This window comes from Pan paniscus, chromosome 4 (genome assembly GCF_029289425.2).
Source record: "Pan paniscus chromosome 4, NHGRI_mPanPan1-v2.0_pri, whole genome shotgun sequence".
In the NCBI taxonomy this organism is placed as follows: Eukaryota; Metazoa; Chordata; class Mammalia; order Primates; family Hominidae; genus Pan; species Pan paniscus.
In genome coordinates, this window is record NC_073253.2 from 48733905 (window position 1) to 48754817 (window position 20913).

The following is a 20913-nucleotide window of genomic DNA, read 5'->3' on the forward strand; positions in this document are numbered from 1 at the left end:
AACAAGAGATCTGCCTGTTTTCATAGAGCTAGCTCAGAGCTCTGCTCTTGCCGAAGGTGTTTTAAGACTCCCATGTCCTCAGGATGGATACCTGGCCTTCTCTGTCCTTGTAAGGACATTCAAATCCTATCTTCATAGAGGTTTATTTCTAGAAATTGAAAAACAAATCCTCAGCTTCCTTAGAGTGGTTTTAGCATAAAATTTTTAATTATGGGAGAACCTGCCTCAATGTGATAATAATAAAAATACCTACTATTTCTTGTTTGTTATATGACAGACACTATGTTAGAAGCATTCAGTGGTGTGCTGGAGCCAGCTAGTATTGGTTCATAGGACCCTATTATTAGCATATCTTCTCCTGTTCACCTTTAGTATATCAAGCTGGTAGCTTGAAATTGGCCATAGTGAGGTTTTTACACTACAAAAATTGGCAAATGCCACAAATCAGAACTCCCCCACCCCCCTGCCATGGGGAGCCAGTGGTTAAACATTTATTAGCACACCACTGGGAGCTTTATATATAAGACCTTATTTAACCCTCGTGACAATTTTTTTATGAGATTGATCATTGTTATCCTCATTTTAGAATGTAATTAAAAAGGAGAAAAATAAAAGAGGTTTAAAGACATAGTGCACTTGTTTGAACCTGGGTTCTGTCCACACACTACACTTTAGAAAGCAAATGACAGTAAAGGTCTTTTCGTTAGCAGCTCTTTCATTTGCCATTTGTCTTATCAACCAACATTGAAATGTCAGCTCGTAGTCCATCAGTGAAAGTGCCTTCACTTAGCTAAAAATCTCTGGATGCACTGAGGAAATGCTTTTCTGTGTTTCTTCCATGTCTTGCTGCAGGTGGTTCATTGGGGATTGGTTGGAGTGCAGCAAGACTTGTGATGGTGGGATGCGCACAAGGGCAGTGCTCTGCATCAGGAAGATCGGACCTTCTGAGGAGGAGACGCTGGACTACAGTGGTTGTTTAACACACCGGCCTGTCGAAAAAGAGCCCTGCAACAACCAGTCATGTCCACCACAGTGGGTGGCTTTGGACTGGTCTGAGGTAAGGAAATCTGAGGCTATATGTATATGTTTTGAAATGTCCTAACTATCTATCCTAAAGCAGTTAATATTAAGGACACCTGAGCATCTTAGAACTCAACAAGTAAGGGCTGTGTCACAGTGACCATGTTATATTTTATTGCTGCTTGTCAGGAAATAAGGGGTGTTTTGGGGTGGGTAAGGGAAATCAGCGAGAAACTTGTCATCAATTTGATTAAAAATAAGTCTAAAGTAAATTTGAAATAACATTATAGTGGGTACTCTTATAAGTGGTTTTTCTCCTTCTTACTGTTGAGCACATCACAAGTTTAGAATCTGTGATACATGATTAAAAATTGAAGTTCAAAAGGAGAGTCAAGAACCTTTCTTACCCCAAAAGTTATTGAAGACCTAGAATGACCTTTTCTAGGATCTCATTTGGAAAGCACAATTTTTAAAATATCTTTTTTCAAGTAATGTAGCAGCCTAATTACGTAACTCTTAGGTATGAATTGTTATCAATTCATTATCACTTACGACATATCTATATCTATATATTTTATGTCTTCTATTTCAACTGTGAAAGAAACATGGAGCTGAAGGTTATAACATAGGAAAACATCAAATTTGAATTGATCATTCCCTTCACTTACATGAGGAAGACCTGACCAAGATAATGTTTTCTTGGCATAGATGTGTACAAAATAGCCTAATAAAATCCAGAGCCACTCAGAAAAATTATCTTATGAAAAATTAGGTAAGAGGTGTTAATTTTTGACTCCTCAGTATCCATGAGACAGATACGTATGCATACTATATAATTTTCCACATCTCCCAAAGAAGGGCTGAAGCCTTCTGTAGTGTGTGTTAAGTGTTAAGAATGAGTACCTTGCTATATAACCAGAGATATTTCTTTCAAGTTAGCAAAACAGGATGCATCTCAGACTCTATTCTAATATATCCTGCCAGAAACATTGTGGTACTTGCTTTGGGTATTTCCTGTAGACCTCATACATTTGTCAAAATACAAACAAAAATATTAAACGTTGTTCTTTAGGAACCTTTGGATGTTACTATTCCCCTGTGAATCTTACTGCTTGAGTGGCCTTATTTTGCTGGAGCACAGGACTGAAAGAAGCACTGTGTTTAAGATGGTACATGGAAGTGGAGATTCTGACCAGTTGTGGTTATCCATGGAATCTTTGGCAGGAATTGGGAGTGTTCTTCCAAGTTTCCTGGCCATAGTCCAGCTTCAGTAATTACACTCTGCCTACCTAAGTTAGATTTTTTAGTTATATATTTCAATCATATGTAGAGATATCCTTGGTATTATTCTGTCAGTGGTTATGGAAAACAGTATGGACTCTTCTGTTCCCTAACGGGATGCATTAACTCCTAATTGATTTGAAAGATAAAATCCATTGATAAAGAATAGACATTCTGCAGAGTTGTACACATGTTAGTGCCCAGGACCCTTATAGAAATCCATAAATATTCATTGGTATGAGAAATTTGTTATGGGAAAATCATAATAGGAGACCTGATGATTGGCTGCCACAGTTTGAGGGCTTCAGGTCAAGTCAGTAAGTTTGAGTGATTACTAAACATACTGGGATAGGCACCATGGGTAACATGAAAGAATCCTGTAAGCTTGGGGAAATGAAAAATACCCATGAAACAACTAGAGAATAATACATATAAGGCAGTGTGTAATAAAACAGTGGATTGTGAGGTATAAATGTATAATTAATATGGAAATTCAGAGCTGAGAAGGGCAGAATAGCCTGGAGTAGGATCAGAAGGCTTTTTAGTTGATGGGATTTAAGCTGAATATGGAGGGGTATAGAGTTGGGAGTAGGGAAGAGAATAGGGAAGCTAGAGAAAGGATGCCTGAAAAGAGAAATGGCTAAACAGAAACACAAAGAGTGGATAATGAAAGCAGTGTGAGAGAAAAGGGTTTGTTTTTAAGAATAAATGAAAGACTGATAGTGATAGGTACTAGGAAGGTTAGAATACAGAACTCTATACTATATCACCCTTCATAAGCCGAAGGAATGCCTTCTGAGAAATTTCTAGAAGAAATTGCTGCCAACTACTAAAATATCAAAACTTCATGTAAGCCTCATTTCACACTGATCTTCTGACCTGCACTATTCTGTATCATTATATGTTTTTAAATAAAACAACCACATATAATCACCTTGAGAGATAGCTTGTGTATATTAACTGATATGCTTCCATTCCCAATGCTATTTTAAAGTTTCCTTCAGAATTCAACTTCACATAGGTTGATCTTACCCCTCTATTAGAATTTTGATTCTTATCTATCCAGTCTTTGAAGTGACCCACTCAAATGGCTCTAAGAGGCTCTAAGGCATTTTTGGAGGCTGCCTGAAGATGTACATCTAAGCTGAGGACACTTTTAATCGCATTTCTGCAATACTCTTTAACATGGCTGAGTCAAAGCTTAGGGGCAAGAAATGGTGCTGAGGGGCTGGAGTACACATATGGGGACCACTACCTCAGATAAAGCATTGTCCAAGGGAGCCGCTGTTGTCTTTCCACAGACAGGAAACAATTCTGGGATAAGCACAGGTTGAAAACTGCTGCTGTTACTGTCTCAAAATTTCTAGTTGAGCACCATCTTTACCACTGTCATCATCCTTTGTTCAAGAGGAAAGATGGTTTTTCCCCACACTGTTACTCCTGTTTATTTCCCCAAGGGGGTATGTGGGGTGTGTTTACTCTCGCGCTTCCATTGCCTTAGTTTACCAGGCAGCCCATCTCTTTCCTTCCCTAGATGGGTTAACAATAAGTAAGAATAAATAACGTTAAATGAAATAGATGTCTGAGTAGCTATTGTGAACAAAATGAGAACAAGGAGCCTGTTCTTCCCAAAGGAATGGAACACCTCCCACTAATGAAAAGAGAAGGTCCCAGCAGAAGAGCAGGTGGTATTCAGTCTCTCAGTTAACCTTTGGCAAATATTTCACACAATTTTTTTGACACACCCATGAAAACCTCCCCTTTCTGCCCCCTCCCCACTTCCAACTCTCAGCTGTCTGAGCTCTGCTAATCACAAGGGTGAGGTTCAACTGGTGAAAACATATTGCAGCAAGAGGAATTTGCCCTTTGACCCTTTCCTTTTCTCTGCCGGCTACTCTAGTATAAAATTTCCATTGTTGTAAAGCCAGCGTCAGTGAAACCCACCCAGTACTTATGGCAAAAGGAAAAAAAAAAAAAGTTAAATTACCTTGGCGGAAAATGGCTCATCAGCAGCCTTTTCTGGAACTAATGAAGCCACAGCTTTCGCATATCCTATAATCTATACTTGGGATCACCCAGGCTATTTGGACTTTAAATAGTTTTCTGTTTTTGCCCTCACTTGGCAAGTAGCTCTTGAAAGCATTGCTGCATACTGTGGATGGGGTCCAGCAGCCCTAACCCATGCTTTTGATGTATCAAAATGGTTTATTTGACTCCTATAGAATAATGCCCATTGAAAAAGATACATTTCTTATACTTACTCTTGGACAAGTAGGTAACTGGCATCTTACTCAACTGACTTTATAGTACTTATATTTAGATAGCATTACTTACGGAAGATGGGGAAAATCTACATACAAGGGACTGTGTTTTGTTTGATAAGACAATTGTGTCAGCACCTTGCATACTCCTAGGTTCTACTCTGGTCCTTTGACTAAGTAATTTAAACCCATCTCTCCAGGGAGAACTCAGTGTAACCCCGAAATGTTGATGTTTCTGTCCTTTACAAGTGAGGGCCAAATTGTTTTCCCTGGTTGGTTTCAAATACTTTTTCTGCAAAATATATTTTTGCTTCTTCTTAATCATGGAACATTAAGCTGAAGCATAAATGCATCCCTCATAAAAGTCACTTCCTGTGTCACTGAGATGAAAACAAAAAACAGAAGGTCTGGTCGGATTTTAAATGATCATGAGATTCTAATTATATGAATAAAGAGGAAAAAATAGGCATTTACCCACATAAGGAGAAATAATGAGAAATAATTTTCCTGAAGAATAGACTGACCACTAGTCTTCTAAATTTTATAATATCTTCTACCCTGCTACCTAAAGGTTTATTATGAGAAAGAATGAGATGAATTTTGATGTTTATAACTATTCTTTGATCTAAAAAAATTATTATTGAACTAAATATCCCAATTTCTAATTATTACTAATAGATTTTAATGCACACTCAAAAGTTACGCAAAAACATACTCTTTGCATGGGTATAGGCTAATGATTATCTCTGGAGACTGCTCTGAAGCATTCATAATTAAATTAATGTCTATACATTACATAACATACATGTCTATACATACGTAACCGTGGCTCATCTTGCTTTTCTAGAAATTTTTATTTTTTTATTTTTTTATTTTTATTTTTATCTTTTACATAGCTAAGTAAAACAGAGGACTTCAGATGGACAAACACATTGATAGTAGTCCCCCCTTATCCACAGGGGACATGTTCCAAGACCCCCAGTCGATACCTGAAACTGCAGATAGTACTGAACCTTATATATACTATATACTTTTTTCCTATCTATACAAACCTATAATAAAGTTTAATTTATAAATTAGGCACAATAAGAGATTAACAACAATAATAATAAAATTAAAATATTATAACAGCATACTGTAAAAAGAGTTCTGTGAATGTAACGTCTCTTTCAAAATATCTTTCTATACCGTACTCATCTGTTTTCAGACTTCAGTTGATTGTTGGCAACTGAAACTGGAAAATGAAACTGTGGATAAGGAAGGGATTCTGTATTTATCAGTAGGGTAAAGAGGGAAAAATGAAATTTAGGCTCAAGAAAGCAGAAGGAATAAGTAAATATAAAAACAAACTGAGGACTTCTCTGCTTGAACATCTCTGACATAAGGTCAGAAGGACTTGCTAGAGTTCTACTTAAATGAACCAGGTTAAAGTGGCATTTCTGTGCCTTTACTATTTTTACAAGCAATTTTTAAACATTTAATTTTATAATCACCTGTAAGAAGTACAATATTTGCAGAGAACAGAGTTGAGACTCTGGCTGTAGACATGTAATATTTGTGGCTGGATCTGCAGGGTTCAGGTGTAGTGTATTCACTGAGTAACAAATGTGACAGCAATGTAGTTTTCAGTCATTCACTGTCTTGAAAATCTGGTTGATTTTCAGTCATTTTCTTGAAAATATGGTTGAAAATCTCTGTACCTCTGTTACTATAAGATAAAATATCCTTGGCTGAAATGGTGAATTTTGAGGTGTCATTTTTCTAAAATGATTTCTTGCCTAAGTAAATGTCATTATGTGTTTAGCTTTACACATAACTGCACATTATTCTACAGAGGGTTAGTCTTTGTGCATGTATCTTTCAGAGCTTTATTTTTAGTAGGAAACTGCCATCAGGATTTGTTTCTACCTCTTAGCATTTCAGTTTCCACACCTGTAAAATGGATGTGTAACAGTACTCACTTCATGGAGTTTCTATGAGGATTAGGTAGATTATTACATGCCAAGGATTTAGAACACTACTTGACACAATAAATATTGTGCTGCTTTGTCTTCTTATCCTTCTTTTTTTTTTGAGATGGAGTCTCGCTCTGTCACCCAGGCTGGAGTGTAGTGGCACGGTCTCGATTCACTGCAGCCTCTGCCTCCTGGGTTCAAGCAATTCTCTTCCTACCAAATAGCTAGGAGTACAGGCACGTGCCACCACACCTGGCTAATTTTTTTTGTATTTTTAGTAGAGACAGGGTTTCGCTATGTTGGCCAGGCTGTGGTCTCAAACTCCTGACCTCATGATCCGCCCACCTCAGCCTCCCAAAGTGCTGGGATTCACAGGCGTGAGCCACCGCGCCCAGGCTTATCCTTCTTATTATCAGTCATATCTGGTTTGGTTTTGGTTTGGGTTTCCTGGGGACTTCTCAGATGGAGATGAATGAATTGTCTTTCTTCGCATTCTTCATCTCCCCTAATTGTAAGCACGACCTGGCATATGATTTTAGGAAAGGCAGCTAGATACTACTACATTCTTAAAATAATAACAGAAGCTTCTTGCCACTGGGAAAAGTTATTAGAATAAACAAGAGATGTATGTCCCAGACTTTAATATGCATACACATGATTTTAAAATGTGAAGGAGGCAGGGGAGTGGCACAAGTGCATTTGTCAATGAATGCTTCTGTTAGAAAACTAATCATAGCCTCGAAATACAAAAACTGAGTTCCGTATACATCCTATATGTTTTTGCCTAGCATGTGGATGAAGTGGCCTTGTATCCTCTTGTACTTCACCTCAACTTATTCTTATAATAATTCATATTTACTATGTATTGTCATGAGTTTGTTTCTGCCAATACTAAGAGCAGCCTGTGAATACAATAATAACAGAGAAATGGATAATGAGTAGGCCCTAAAGTATGGGTCACAAGGCCTAGGATTTAGTTCCAGCTTTACCATTTGCTGTTTATCCTTAATGAAGTCTCTTAAGCTTTCCTCATCTATAATAATTCTTAAAAATTTGTTTAATAATGTTTAATATTTGAAAATATTTTCTGAACCGTTCATCTTTAATGAAATGTAAAGTAGTATAGTAGTGTTTTTGTTACCAGTGATAATATTAAGCTTTAAGAGAGTGGCAGAAATCCTCTTAAGTCTTTGGTTTGAACAGTGGAGGAGACTTAGCATGAAGTGAAGAGGATTAAAACAAGTGGAACAAGTTCAAGAGATAGAAATGGACTCGACACAAGTGAAGCAAGCTCAAAGACTTGGATTAGGTCTTTATTCATTCTACAGAAATTATTGCATGCCTTGGTTTCTTGAAATATAAGTGATTGTTGTATTAAATTAGATAATACATATAAAGTACATAGTACACTGCCTGACATCCAGAAAACACTTAGTAAGAATTAGTATTAGAATGGCTCCACCATTTAATATATATGTGACTTTTTACCAGTCACTCTAAGTTTCTTTTCTCATTTTAAAAACAGAATAATAATTGCCACCTCATAGGAGAGTTGTAAGGACTATATAAATTATAGCATTTAGCACACTTGGTATATACAGTATTTATTAAATGACAGATGCTATTAGTGGCAGTAGTAGTAGTAGTTACTGTAGCTGCAACAGCAACACTATTTGCTTTGTGCCTGACACTGGGCTAGCACTGGAGAATATTGGAAATTATTTTATATGGCTGACATATAGAGAGATGAGCCTCAAGAGGTAAGTAGAGCCTTACTACTGTGGGGTACTAAGCATATATAGAGTTTGAATTTTTATCTTGAAGGCAATAGTAAGCCATTAAGGGATTTTTTTTTAAATCAAAATGCAGTATAATTGGATTTGTGCTTTAGAAAGATCCCTCTGACTAAAGTTTAGGGAGTGGATTTGAGTGAGGCAAGAGGAGGAAACAGGAGACCTACTAGAAAGCCATTACAAAATTTCATATGGGAAATGATGTTTGTCTGAAGTAAGGTTAGTGGCAGTAGAGATGGAGAGAAATCAACAGGTGTGAGACAGATTTTGGAGTTGGATTAATAAGATCTAGTGATGGATTGTAGGGGTAGAGTGAGGCAGCACCAGGTTATGAGGATATTGATTTGGCTATGAAGAGGAATAAAAGGAATCAGGAATTTCTCTCTTGATCTTCACTCCCTAACTAAAGCCTCTTCTCGAGCTACACTGAAAAAATTGTGTTATCCCCTTTCAAAATGCATCTTAATGAAACCTTTTCTAAGTTGGAGGAAATGCATTCTGTGATTATATTCATTGTGATAAAGAGTTTGCATTGAATCATTGATGTTCATCTGAAAAATTTGTTAATATTTTTCTGTCTTTCTATGACATACTCCAGGCTCAAAGAGTGCCCCTAACAAAATCCATGTGTGTACATGTGCACGGTGTTCACCTAGATAGCCCCATCCACAACTAGTACATCTTGATTTACCTAATGGTAAATCAAAATTGTCACCTTTCCAGATAAAGAAGAGCATATATTTATCAAGTGTTTACTCAGAGTCCTCAGCTGGCTCCTGGGGGATGTGTGTGTTTGTGTGTGTGTGCGTGCACATGTGTGTGTTTGCATGCACACAAGCATGCAAAGATGAAACAAATGGAGTAATTTTAAGGAGCTTATAATCTAGTAGAGATGAAAAGACATGTAAATACATAATTATAAAACAGGCTGATGGTGTTAGGGGCACGATAATTTATGTGTTCTACATCCACTTATATGGTACTTTTAACATTAATCTGTGTTTCCATGTCTGTCTCCTAAATAAGACTCTGAGCTCCTTGAGGGTAGAGACTATTTCATTCATTTTTTTTTTCTGAAGGTGGACAGGATTCTTTTTATTTTTTATCCAAGCAGCCTAAATGACAAAAGACCAGTATCCGCATTCATTTCCACACAGTCCTAATTCATGACAAATGTACTTATTTTCTGCCATATAGCCTCTTTCCTAATTAAGAGAACCACATCCTATTCCTAAGTTATTACTATTAATGACAGCACAGGTATCAAACTTCAAGGTGACTTGTTTGGGCACCCCTTTTTCTTTTGTTTTGGCTAACAACTTACTTGTATCATTTATGAGCCCCCACCAGTCCTCAGTCCTTAATCTTATTTCACAAACTATGGTCATGGGAGGCTCAGATGGGTCATAAGACACATCAGGTTGGTCATTTCCTGGGCTACATACCTTGTATAGAATAGCATTATACAAACAAGTTCTTTTTAGAGTCCTGGTACACTTATAATAACCATAAAATAATAGGACTGTAGCAACTTTTTGTCCTACCTCAGTGACTTGATGTATACACTGGAAACAGTCCTCAGTCTGAGGAAGGTCAGTTGAAGTCCTTACTGTACAAGTCCAAATTTTAAGGAAAATGAGTCCCGTGATGAGTTTTCTCATGCTTCGGCCATGCGTGGACCAGTCAGCTTCCGCGTGTGACTGGAGCAGGGCTTGTCATCCTTTTCAGAGTCACTTTGTAGGCGTTGGCGAGGCTCCCGTCCACGTACAGCTCACAGTTTACTGATGTTCAAGGATGGTCTCGGAGGTTGGGCCTGCTAGAATAAACTGAGTCCAACACCTCTACACAGTTATGTTCAACTGGGCTCTCTGACACTGGGAGCAAGGTGGTGGGGTTTAGGGTGTTGCAAACTTCAGTGGTTATGCGGGGATTTTCATATAGCAAGCTTTGGTACTTGGTTAATCTGGCATTTGTTAACCAATGATGTCCTTTGATAGTCATTAAAGTTACCACAGTATGGTGGCCTTTATATTCAGGTTTTGCCCAAGGGTTAGTTTATCTGCTTCTTGTGCTAACAGGGCCATTGCTGCCAGGGCCCTTAGACATGGGGCCAGCCTTTGGAAACCCCATCTAGTTGTTTTGAGAGCTAGGCCACTGGCCTTGGCCAGGGCCCCACAGTTTGGGTTAAAACTCCAGCTGCCATTTTTTTCTCTTTCTGACACATAGGGTGTAAAGGGTTTTGTCAGTTCAAGTAGCCCCAGGGCTGGGGCCGACATGAGTTTTTCTTTTAACTCATGAAAAGCTTGTTGCTATTGGTTATAATAGATGTAGTTTATCCAATCTACATTTTTATTAACTGTCACCCACCAAAATATTGACTCAAATCCTGCCTCTATTTGATTTCAAGCTTTAAATTGATCTGGTATTCCCCGTGGGACTCCAATTGTGTCTAAATAGACGTGAGAGTTGAAAGACCCATAAGGGGCTTTTCTCGCACGATGTCTTCTTTTTCCTCCCTCTGGTTGATGAAATGTCAGGGTGAAAGGGATAGCTAACTGGACTAAAGTACAAGCGCCACTCCAGTTATTCGGCAGAGTGCCCAGTAAAGGTCCACCACAATACCATCACACATCCGCTTGGGGATGAACAAGAGCCGACTGATTGATAAGCTCTTGACAATTCTTAAGCTCACTGCATCCCTTCAGGTCTCCAAGGAAGCTAAGTTTCCTCCCTGTCGTGAGAGACACGAAGTGAACTTAGTGTTGGAAGAGGGAGGCTGGATGGCCCTCGGGGACTGACCTGCAAGGTGCTGGACATTGGGATATAGCAGAGAGAGCTTGGCACGACTTATTACTCCAGGTTGTGGAATCCTGGAAGAGAGCTACCATGCAGCCCACGCCTGGTCGACTGGAGGACCACCTTAGTGGAAAGGGGACAGTCTGGGCCTCTGGCCTGCCATGTGCACAAGCATAATAATTGCTTTTGTTTAACGTGCAGATGGAATATTTGATCGACTCCAACCAGGCAGTTGCATCTTGGTATCCTGTTTTAATTGCGAAAGTTTAAGTCTTTAACTTTTATGATCCTCTAGTAAAATGAATGTATGATTTTAGGAAATTACAAAAACTGGTTGGGGCAGTCCATCCTTGCTCTTTAGTGGTCCACAGAATGTTGGACCAACTACGGCATAAAAGCTCTACATTGGGGGGCAAGAATCCTGGTTGACATTGGGGTCTTTATCAAAATTTCCCTGGATTAAATGGTCCTAATTTACTAATGCCCAGTCTGAGAAGAGTCAGGAGGGACAGAGGTACTTTTCTGAAGTAGAGAGCTGTCTTTGACTTGGCAGGTCCCCACAGGGTATAACAAGGCAAGCATTAAATGCAATAGTTTGAGGCGAAATTGACTTGGTTATGTTAATAACTAGATGGTCAGCAATAGAGCGAGGGAAGAAGAAAGAGTAATAGAATAGATGAAAGAGTTAAATTTTTCTTAGCTTTAGTTTGGTAAGGTTTTCCCCTGGGACTGTGGCCCACGACTCTGGAGGTGGGGGCGCTTTGACTCGGGTGTGATGAGTCCATCCCTTTTCCGCTCTACGAACGGCAGTCTCAGTGGTTAACAGCACAAGGTAGGGTCCTTCCGAGGCTGGCTCGAGTTTTTCTTCTTTCCACCCTTTGATGAGAAGGTGATCTTCAGGCTGGTGCTGGTTTACTGGAAATTCTAGGGGTGGTACCTGTGCTAAAAGACTTTTAGTTTTGAGGGAAAGGAAAGTGGAAGATAAACCAAGTATATAATTTCTAAGAAATTGACCTTTTGTTTTAAATGTGGGGACATCAGCAGTGGACTTTATAGTCCTTGGTGCCTTCCTACTGAGAAATTTCCTTTAGCACCTATTTTTATTAGTTTTTAGACCAAAGAAGCCAAACACCATTTTATATCTGACAGTGCTTCCTGTATGATTTTTATACCAGATAAGCTAAATTTCACCTTTTACTGTGCTATTAGTGTGCTATTAATGTTAAACTTAGTTTTAATAAACTTTGTAGACATTTATTCAATTTTTAATGTCAGACCATAAGGTAAGATTTTTATAGACTCTTTTTAACCTTTTATAATCTTTGTTAAAGAGCAGGTTAGTGCTTTAAGAAAAACCCATTGTGTTTTTACTTTAATGTCCAGTTCACAGAAAAACTGGATGATACCCCTTTAACTTTAGCCAATATGTTTACACACAGAATTTTCTTTACAATTAACGTTTTAAAACTTGCTTAAATCTTCAAAACAATATATATTTTTTAACCTTTTAATGTAGGTAAAAATTTACATTGTTATGCCTCCTTATAATCCTTTTACCAAAGGTATATTTTACTTTCCTTATACAACTTGCACATAAACTGTTTTGTTTTACATTCAGGAGGCCTAGTTACTTTTAAATTATACAACATTTCTTGCATAAATTCTTTTTTTAATAACATTTTTTTCTTTCACGACTTTTGCAGACAATTTTTCGACATGCCTCAACTTTCTGACTTATTACAAACATTTATTTCTTTAAATAACCAGTTAATTTATTTCAGGACAAGAATTTCCCATATAACACTCTTTTTACATGAATTCTGCCCCCCCCTTTTTTCCCTTTTTTTTCCGAAGATGATAACCATTCTTTTCCAAAGCGAACTTCTTTTATGTCTGTGGACTAGACTGTCTTAAGGCCACAGGATTAGAAGTTACTATAATACATGTTACACTGTTAACTTTTAGCAAACTTTACTTTTGTTGAAAACCTTTTAAGTTTGGGATTTCAATTATCCTTTGCTATTAATAAGACCTTGTTCAGTCCAAATTAACTTAGAATTGGTATAGATGTTTTTTTGTTTTTTTTTTTTTTTTCCTTCAATTACCTGGGAGGAACCATCGATTGTCCTGTCCTGAAGGGAGTTCCTCCTAGGTCTGGTCAGACCTTTGTATGGTAATTAAGATTTAGATCCCCTGTAAGGAAACCTGCTGGGTTAAGGGAATTTTCAGTGGTTAATGTTAAATCATCCTTTTTTTTTTCCTTAGGATACTTCTGAACTGGTGAGATGTGCTCACAATGAGGTTTCCTCTAAAAGTTATTTTTTTTACTTTCTTCTGTTAGCAAAGCAGTTGCCTACAGATTGAATGCTTCTGCGCCATCCACAGGTTACTGGGTTAAGGATTTTTGATAGGAAGTCCTCAGTGCTTTCGGGAATACGCCCTTGTTTACACTGACAACAAAGTGGTATTAGAGTGTTACAGGGTTACGGAGAATACCTTTAATTATCAATTATAGGTTTTAAATTTACCTTGGCTTTTAAAGGAATAGGGCACACTGTTTTTTTTTCTTAACTTCTTGTATATTTCTCTCTTTCTCTCTTTCTTTCTCTCTTTGACTTTCTGTCTCTCTCTTTTTGACTTTGCTTTTGCCTCTGTCTCTTTCTGCCTCTCTGCCTCTCTCTTTCTCTCTCTCTCTCCTTGACTCCCTCTTTGTCTCTCTGTCTCTTCCTCTCTCTCTCTTTGCCCCTTTTTCTCTCTCTTTCCTCCTCTGTCTCTCTCTGCTGGTCTTTCCTTGTCTCTGCCAGCCACTTATGCTGCTGTTCTCTCAACCACTGGTGGGGTGTGGGGTCTAAAACCAGCTGTAACCAAGGGTCTATGTATGGGAACTCATCTGGGTGCCCTGGCTTACAGGTTACCTTGTGCCATACCTTTGAAACAAGGGACCTGTCCAGGCTTCCTTCTGATGGCCAACCCACCTCTAATGCTGGCCAGTCTATTTCACACAAAGTTCTAAGTTTTCCTGGTGTCATAGTAACAGCGTAATCTCCCTTAAATCCTTTCTTGAAAATTTTCAACATAGTTCCTAGTGGGGTGGGCTTACTTTGTGCCTGACCCATGCTTCTTCGAGACAAAACACCATGCTCACACCACAAAACAAAGAACGAGTAAAAAGGGCACACACACACACTTTTACAGTTTACACCAAACTCAGAATCAAAACCAAAATCAGAGTATCCAGAAATCCAAGCCAGGTCAAAACCAAAATCAGAGTATCCAGAAATCCAAGCCAGGTCAAAACCAAAACCAAAGTATCAAGCAATCCAAGTCAAGTCAAAAACAAAAACCAAAGTGCCGGTACAGGCAGACCGTGGGCGATCAGGCCACGCTTCCACTCAAATGGAGTGGGCAAGTTCCAAAGACTAGTCTTACCGAGTTTCAGATGTCCAGACTCCAAGTGCCAGTTCCTTCCCGGTGTTCAGCCACTGCGTTGATCGTCCACGGGGGCCTGCCACGTGCTCCTCTGGCGAGGCGTTCCACCGGGCCAATTGCCTACCCAGGAGTGCTCTCAGGATCCACATCGGTCAAGCTGGCTGGAGTGCCTCATAGGGATGCTCCACAGGGCAGGCCTAAGCCACCTAAGGGGCTGCCTCGACCGTCCGACTGTCCATTAATCACCTCGCTTCCCGGTCAGGGAACCAAGAAATGTAGCAGAACAAGCCACAGACAAAACCCCTCAGACACCGAGTTAAAGAAGGAAGGGCTTTATTCGGCCAGGAGCTTCAGCAAGACTCACGTCTCCAACAGCCGAGCTCCTATTTCATTCATTTTTATATCTCTCCAGTCTAGTGTAGTTCCTGTAGGAGATCTGGAAATGTTTCTCATATGAAAGATATATATACAGTGCTTCCAGATGTTGTGGGTAAGATCCTCACTTGATTGAGGGGAAGTATAGATTTTTTTTTTTTGAGACAGAATCTTGCTTTGTCTCTAGGCTGGAGTGCAGTGGCGCAATCTCGGCTCACTGCAACCTCCGCCTCCTGGTTCAAGCACTTCTCCTGCCTCAGCCTCCCAAGTAGCTGGGGCTACAGACACACACCACCACACCCAGCTAATTTTTGTATTTTTAGTAGAGACAGGGTTTCACCATGTTGGCCAGGATGGTCTTGATCTCTTGACCTCTTGATCTGCCCACCTCGGCCTCCCAAAGTGCTGGGATTACAGGTGTAAGCTGCCGTGCCTGGCCTGAATTACATATTTTAAGGAAGGGTCCAGACATACAGGGGAGAAAGCTGGAAGACTCAAGTCAGCTACCATGTTAAATAGGTGACTTCTAGAAACACCTGGAGATGAGGTACATAAGATTTGTGACATAGGGAAAAACATCCTTCCCTCAGTATGACGAACAAACAGACCCAGTTCTAAAGAACAACTTCCTTAGATTTGTAACTGATGGATGGGGAAAAGTCCAGAGATTTTCTGTGCAAGAAACCTTCACCTGTGACCAAGTATTCTTAGCGACCCGACATAAGAATAGTTTATCTAAATCAACCCTGAACTTGCTTCACAGAGACAAGTTCTTTTGGTCTACTAATAACACACAAATTCCTTTTAGAAGGCCACACCCACCAAGTAGGAAACGAAGGTTTCCACATTCCAAAAATTAGCAGAATCTTATCACAGCTGACGGGGCTAAGGATAGAGAGGAATAGAGGAATCAACCTATCCCCAATAGAGCAAGAAAATGAGTTAGCCAAGAAAAGCAAATGTTGGATTTAGCTCTTCAAGACCTTAAGAAAAAGATAAAAGTACCTCTGCTTCAAAACTTTTAAGGAACTTTGTATCTGAGAGACTTTGCCTAGAACTTAGTATATGTATATATTCTATACTAAAACACACATTTACATGAAGAAAGACTTTCTTCAAATTTTTCTCTGTCTTTAAACTGTCGTGATTCATTACTATTTGTTTTATTTCCAGTGTACTCCAAAATGTGGTCCAGGATTCAAGCATCGGATTGTTCTGTGCAAGAGCAGTGACCTTTCTAAGACATTCCCAGCTGCACAATGTCCAGAGGAAAGCAAACCTCCTGTCCGCATCCGCTGCAGTTTGGGCCGCTGCCCTCCTCCTCGCTGGGTCACAGGAGACTGGGGCCAGGTAAGGCGTTTGTACTGTGGGCTCCTGCTGAAATAGCACCTTGAGACACAAACCTGAGGTTCCTTGTGTGATCATTGTAAGGGCTTGAGAGATGAGTAAGAATTAACACGTAGAAGTCTAAGTATGAGGCATGAGTGTGAAACAGTGCACAAACCACAGCCACCACATGTGGACACATACAGAGTGAGCCAGTGATTCTCCCACACCCACACACTTCCCACTTCAGATTCTATTCTTCAGATCCATTGTAGGTTAAAATTAAAAGAGAAATAGAATAACCGATAGAGATCTGAACAAGCTACCAAAACTTTGGATTCTAGTCCCAGCTGTCAACTGAAAAGGAACAAATCAGTTAACAGCAGTGTCTTCATTTTCCCACTTGCAAAATAGAGATAATTACTCTTTTTTTTTTCTTTTGAGATGGAGTCTCGCTCTGTCGCTCAGGCTGGAGTGCAGTGGCGCGATCTCAGCTCACTGCAAGCTCCACCTCCTGGGTTCACGCCATCCTCCTGCCTCAGCCTCCCGAGTAGCTGGGACTACAGGTGCCCGCCACTACGCCCAGCTAATTTTTTGTATTTTTAGTAGAGACAGGGACTCACCATCTTAGCCAGGATGGTCTCAATCTCCTGACCTCGTGATCCGCCCGCCTCGGCCTCCCAAAGTGCTGGGATTACAGGTGTGAGCCACCGCACCCAGCTGAGATAATTACTCTAAAACTCACAGAAAAGTTGTGGGGTTTTTAATTAGTTTGATGATGTGATTGACAATCCTTGAAATATTATTAATACTTATTCATGAATTGATTTGTTTTTATCTGATGGACGCTATGAATTGGGAAACAAGTATATAGGAATTTTGGTATGTATTTTTATATTAGACTCATTTCCACCTTAAGTTCCAATTCTTATTTTTTCTTTTTTCTGTCTTATCTGCTTTTAAATTGTGTTATCTTTCTGTAGGCCACCTTAAATTCTATAAAAACAAGTCGGTTCTCAGCACAATATTAAAATTTTGTGAAGCAATATGTTAATTAGCTAGATTTAGTCACTCCACAGTGGGTATATACTTCAAAACATCATGTCATACATGATAAACAGACAATTTTATTTGCCAATTAAAAAAATTCTTAATAAAAAAGACCAAGTTGGTATATTTAGATAGAAGGAAAATTAAGTACTGTTCTTCTAAATGTCAAAGAGGAAATCTATTAGATTACATTAAAAAATAATGCCCCAGAAAGTAAATATCTAACCATAATCAATGCCCTTATCCTGTAGTTTCATAACTGACCTGTAGCAAGTCATTTTCTAATATTTGAGACTCAAATAAATCATAATGGCATATTGTGATTTAGGCCAGCATGATTTTGTTTGTGTGCTGGGTCTGCCTTTACTTATTAAAAATGGCATTTCATATAAGTAGTTGCCAAAACTCTGGCCAAAATTCAATATTGCCAGAGTACAGTAACATCTAGACACCTCTTTTGTTTCATTTAGGAGAGGGCAAAGATTTTCAGTACCCATGAAGGTAATTAAGTATACTTGCTCTGTGCTCAGCACTTTGAGGAGACAAAAGAAATATAATCATAAAATAAGTAATGCTTGGCATCTCTATAGCAGTGTTTAGTTTAATTTACAAAATGCTCAAGTAGAATACACATGACAATGTTAAGCACTGTATACAGTTAAGTGTCAAATTATGTTTCACTATAGAAGTGTGACGGCTTCACAACACATGATTGATATGATGCTATTAAAGAATCAGAGCAGACATGCTACATGATTTTTATTTTAAACCAGGCAGGCATTTCCTTCTCTATATTCTTTGTTGCAGTCTACTGTATAAAAGTCAGTTGGAAGTTTTTGTGTTTTAGTAATTTTGCTGAATTTACCATTGTCAATTTGAGATTATTCTTTTAAATGTTGTTAAGTCCTTTTCTTCCCATTTACAATTTCAACTCAGTTTACTAAAATTCAAAATAACCAGTGAAAATACATTTTCAAAGATGCTTTGATATATTTTATAGTACATTTATTTGTCATTCTGTATGAAAACTTTCTTTTTTTTTTTTTTTGAGACAGAGTCTTGCTGTGTCACCCAGGCTGGAGTGCAGTGGCACAGTCTCGGCTCACTGCAAGCTTCGCCTCCTGGGTTCACGCCATTCTCCTGCCTCAGCCTCCTGAGTAGCTGGGACTGCAGGCGCCCACCACTACGCCCAGCTAATTTTTTTGTATTATTAGTAGAGACGGGGTTTCACCGTGTTAGCCAGGATGGTCTCGATCTCCTGACCTCGTGATCCGCCCGCCTCGGCCTCCCAAAGTGCTGGGATTACAGGTGTGAGCCACCGCGCCTGGCCAAAAATATATATATATTTTAAGGCTCTTCATGAATATCCTTACAAGTCCTGTGGGTGCTTTCAGAGTTTTTGCAAACAAATCCAACAGGGCTTCAATGTGTTGACCCTGTAAACATCACCATCCCCTGTGTTGGCACCAGTTACTTCCTCATGCCTTTGATTCCAAATTTCATAGGCTTTCTGGTATTCTCGATGGCAGGCCCATAGATTAACCCAGCTTCATTCTTCAGCCTCAGCAGCTGATCAGTCCCAAGTGAAACTAAGCCTCTCGGACAGTAACTTCAGTTCTGAAGTGACTGAATCCCAGAGTAGATGCAAAAGGAGAGGGAGACACGCTCATTTGAGAACACAGACTACTTCTCAGGTTTGTGTGGCTGGCAATCCCTTAGAAAACCTGAGGGACTTATTTAAGCTCTTTTTTTTTTTTAAATGACCCCATCACCAGGCTCCACGCCTGTCACTGCTATTACATTGAACTAATAGTTTAATCACATACAGGACACTCCAATAAGCCATCAGGTTATTTACCTGCACACCTATAATAAATAGGGAGCAATAGTGATTTCCTAGCCCTACAATCTCTCATTATTCTACTTCGTCACAAGGATTTTCTCATGACACTCCTGCTAGAGTTCACCAGCCTTGCTGGGAATTGTTGGAGTGATAGCAAGAAATCTCTATGTATTATCTTCTGGGAAGTATATTGAGTCTGTTTACTAGGGTAATAACATGATCTTTGACTTTCTAAACCAGTTTGATAGTAGAATGACCTAATCATACACCTCTCAAAAATGAACCACATGTGGACTTTAGAAGTTAATATTGTGGCCAGGCGCAATGGCTCACACCTGTAATCCCAGTACTTTGGGAGGCTGAGGCGGGCAGATCACGAGGTCAGGAGATTGAGACCATGCTGGCTAAGATGGTGAAACCCCGTCTCTACTAAAAATACAAAAAATTAGCCGGATGTGGTGGCAGGTGCCTGTAGTCCCAGCTACTCGGGAGGCTGAGGCAGGAGAATGGTGTGAACCCGGGAGGCAGTGCTTGCAGTGGGTTGAGATTGTGCCACTGCACTCCAGCCTGAGCGACAGAGCGAGACTCTGTCTCAAAAAAAAAAAAAAAAATTAATATTGTGGCTGGGCGTGGTGGCTCATGCCTGTAATCCCAGCACTTTGGGAGGCCAAGGCAGGAGGATTGCTTGAGGTCAGGGGTTCGAGACCAGCCTGGCCAACATAGCAAGACGCTGTGTCTCAAAAGAAAAAAAAAAAGTTCATATTGTGTTGTATTTGAAATGACATAGTATATTTTTTACCTCCTGAAAATTGTTGAGATTAATATTTTGTTTCTTTGTGTCTTTGGATTTAGTGTTCTGCTCAGTGTGGCCTTGGACAGCAGATGAGAACTGTGCAGTGTCTCTCCTACACCGGACAGGCATCTAGTGACTGTCCAGAAACTGTTCGGCCTCCATCAATGCAGCAGTGTGAAAGCAAATGTGACAGTACCCCCATTTCTAATACTGAAGGTGAGTTTTCCATGGAGGAGGGGCCTGTGGTCTCTAATGACCCACCTTTACTGTTCCCAGGGTCTGAAGAGCGCAGTAAACCCACTACTGTAGTGTAGTTTGAGTAGAGCATTTGTGAAAGCTGCTTATATGCAGACAGCAATCAGGAAACCCAAGTTTTTTCCTGACTTTTTAAGTAACTTTATGACCTTGTTAAGTCACTTAACCTCTCTTGAGCTAAGTTTATCTATAAAATAAGAAATTGGAGTAGATAATCTCTAAGATCATATCCAGCCTTGTATTCTAAGTTTGATTTATAGTAGGACTTTAGAGCTGTTTCCTAATGAACTACTCTTGAAGTGCAAACTTCTGTTTCTTTTTGGATATGACAGTGGATCTCTATCATTCTGAAGATTTAAATTCATTCTTGTTATACATATAATGAAAGCATATGTTTGAAACTACTTGCATTTTAAATGCTAATTTTCTTATCGTAGAAAAGTAGAAAAATAATTATGTAGCTGTTTATAAAGGTGGACAAAGGTCTTTGTGCTCTGGAATTTCTCTTTCTGTTTTTTATTCATTGGGAAATCCCTTTATTAACAGCAGATGCCCCACCCCCCGGCCACAATCGCGACTTTTAAAAATCTGTTATTTAAATGAAAGTAATTTCTTTATTCATTTAGGCATTCATTAGGAATTGCTTGAATGCTACTATGTGCGAGTCACTATGACAGAAATTATCAAGAATGTGAAGACAAACATGGCATAGTGCAGAAGTTTAGACTGCCTTCTC

General features: G+C 39.3%; 1 protein-coding gene across 1 annotated transcript in view; it reads left to right on the forward strand.

The window, feature by feature from the left end:
- ADAMTS6 (ADAM metallopeptidase with thrombospondin type 1 motif 6) overlaps positions 1–20913 on the forward strand; it is a 334536-nt gene that overhangs the window by 298614 nt on the left and 15009 nt on the right. The window contains exons 22-24 of the mRNA XM_003827427.5: positions 853–1057; positions 16084–16260; positions 19982–20138. Of these exons, the coding sequence (XP_003827475.2) occupies positions 853–1057; positions 16084–16260; positions 19982–20138 (539 nt within the window). The remainder of the gene's footprint in view (positions 1–852; positions 1058–16083; positions 16261–19981; positions 20139–20913) is intronic.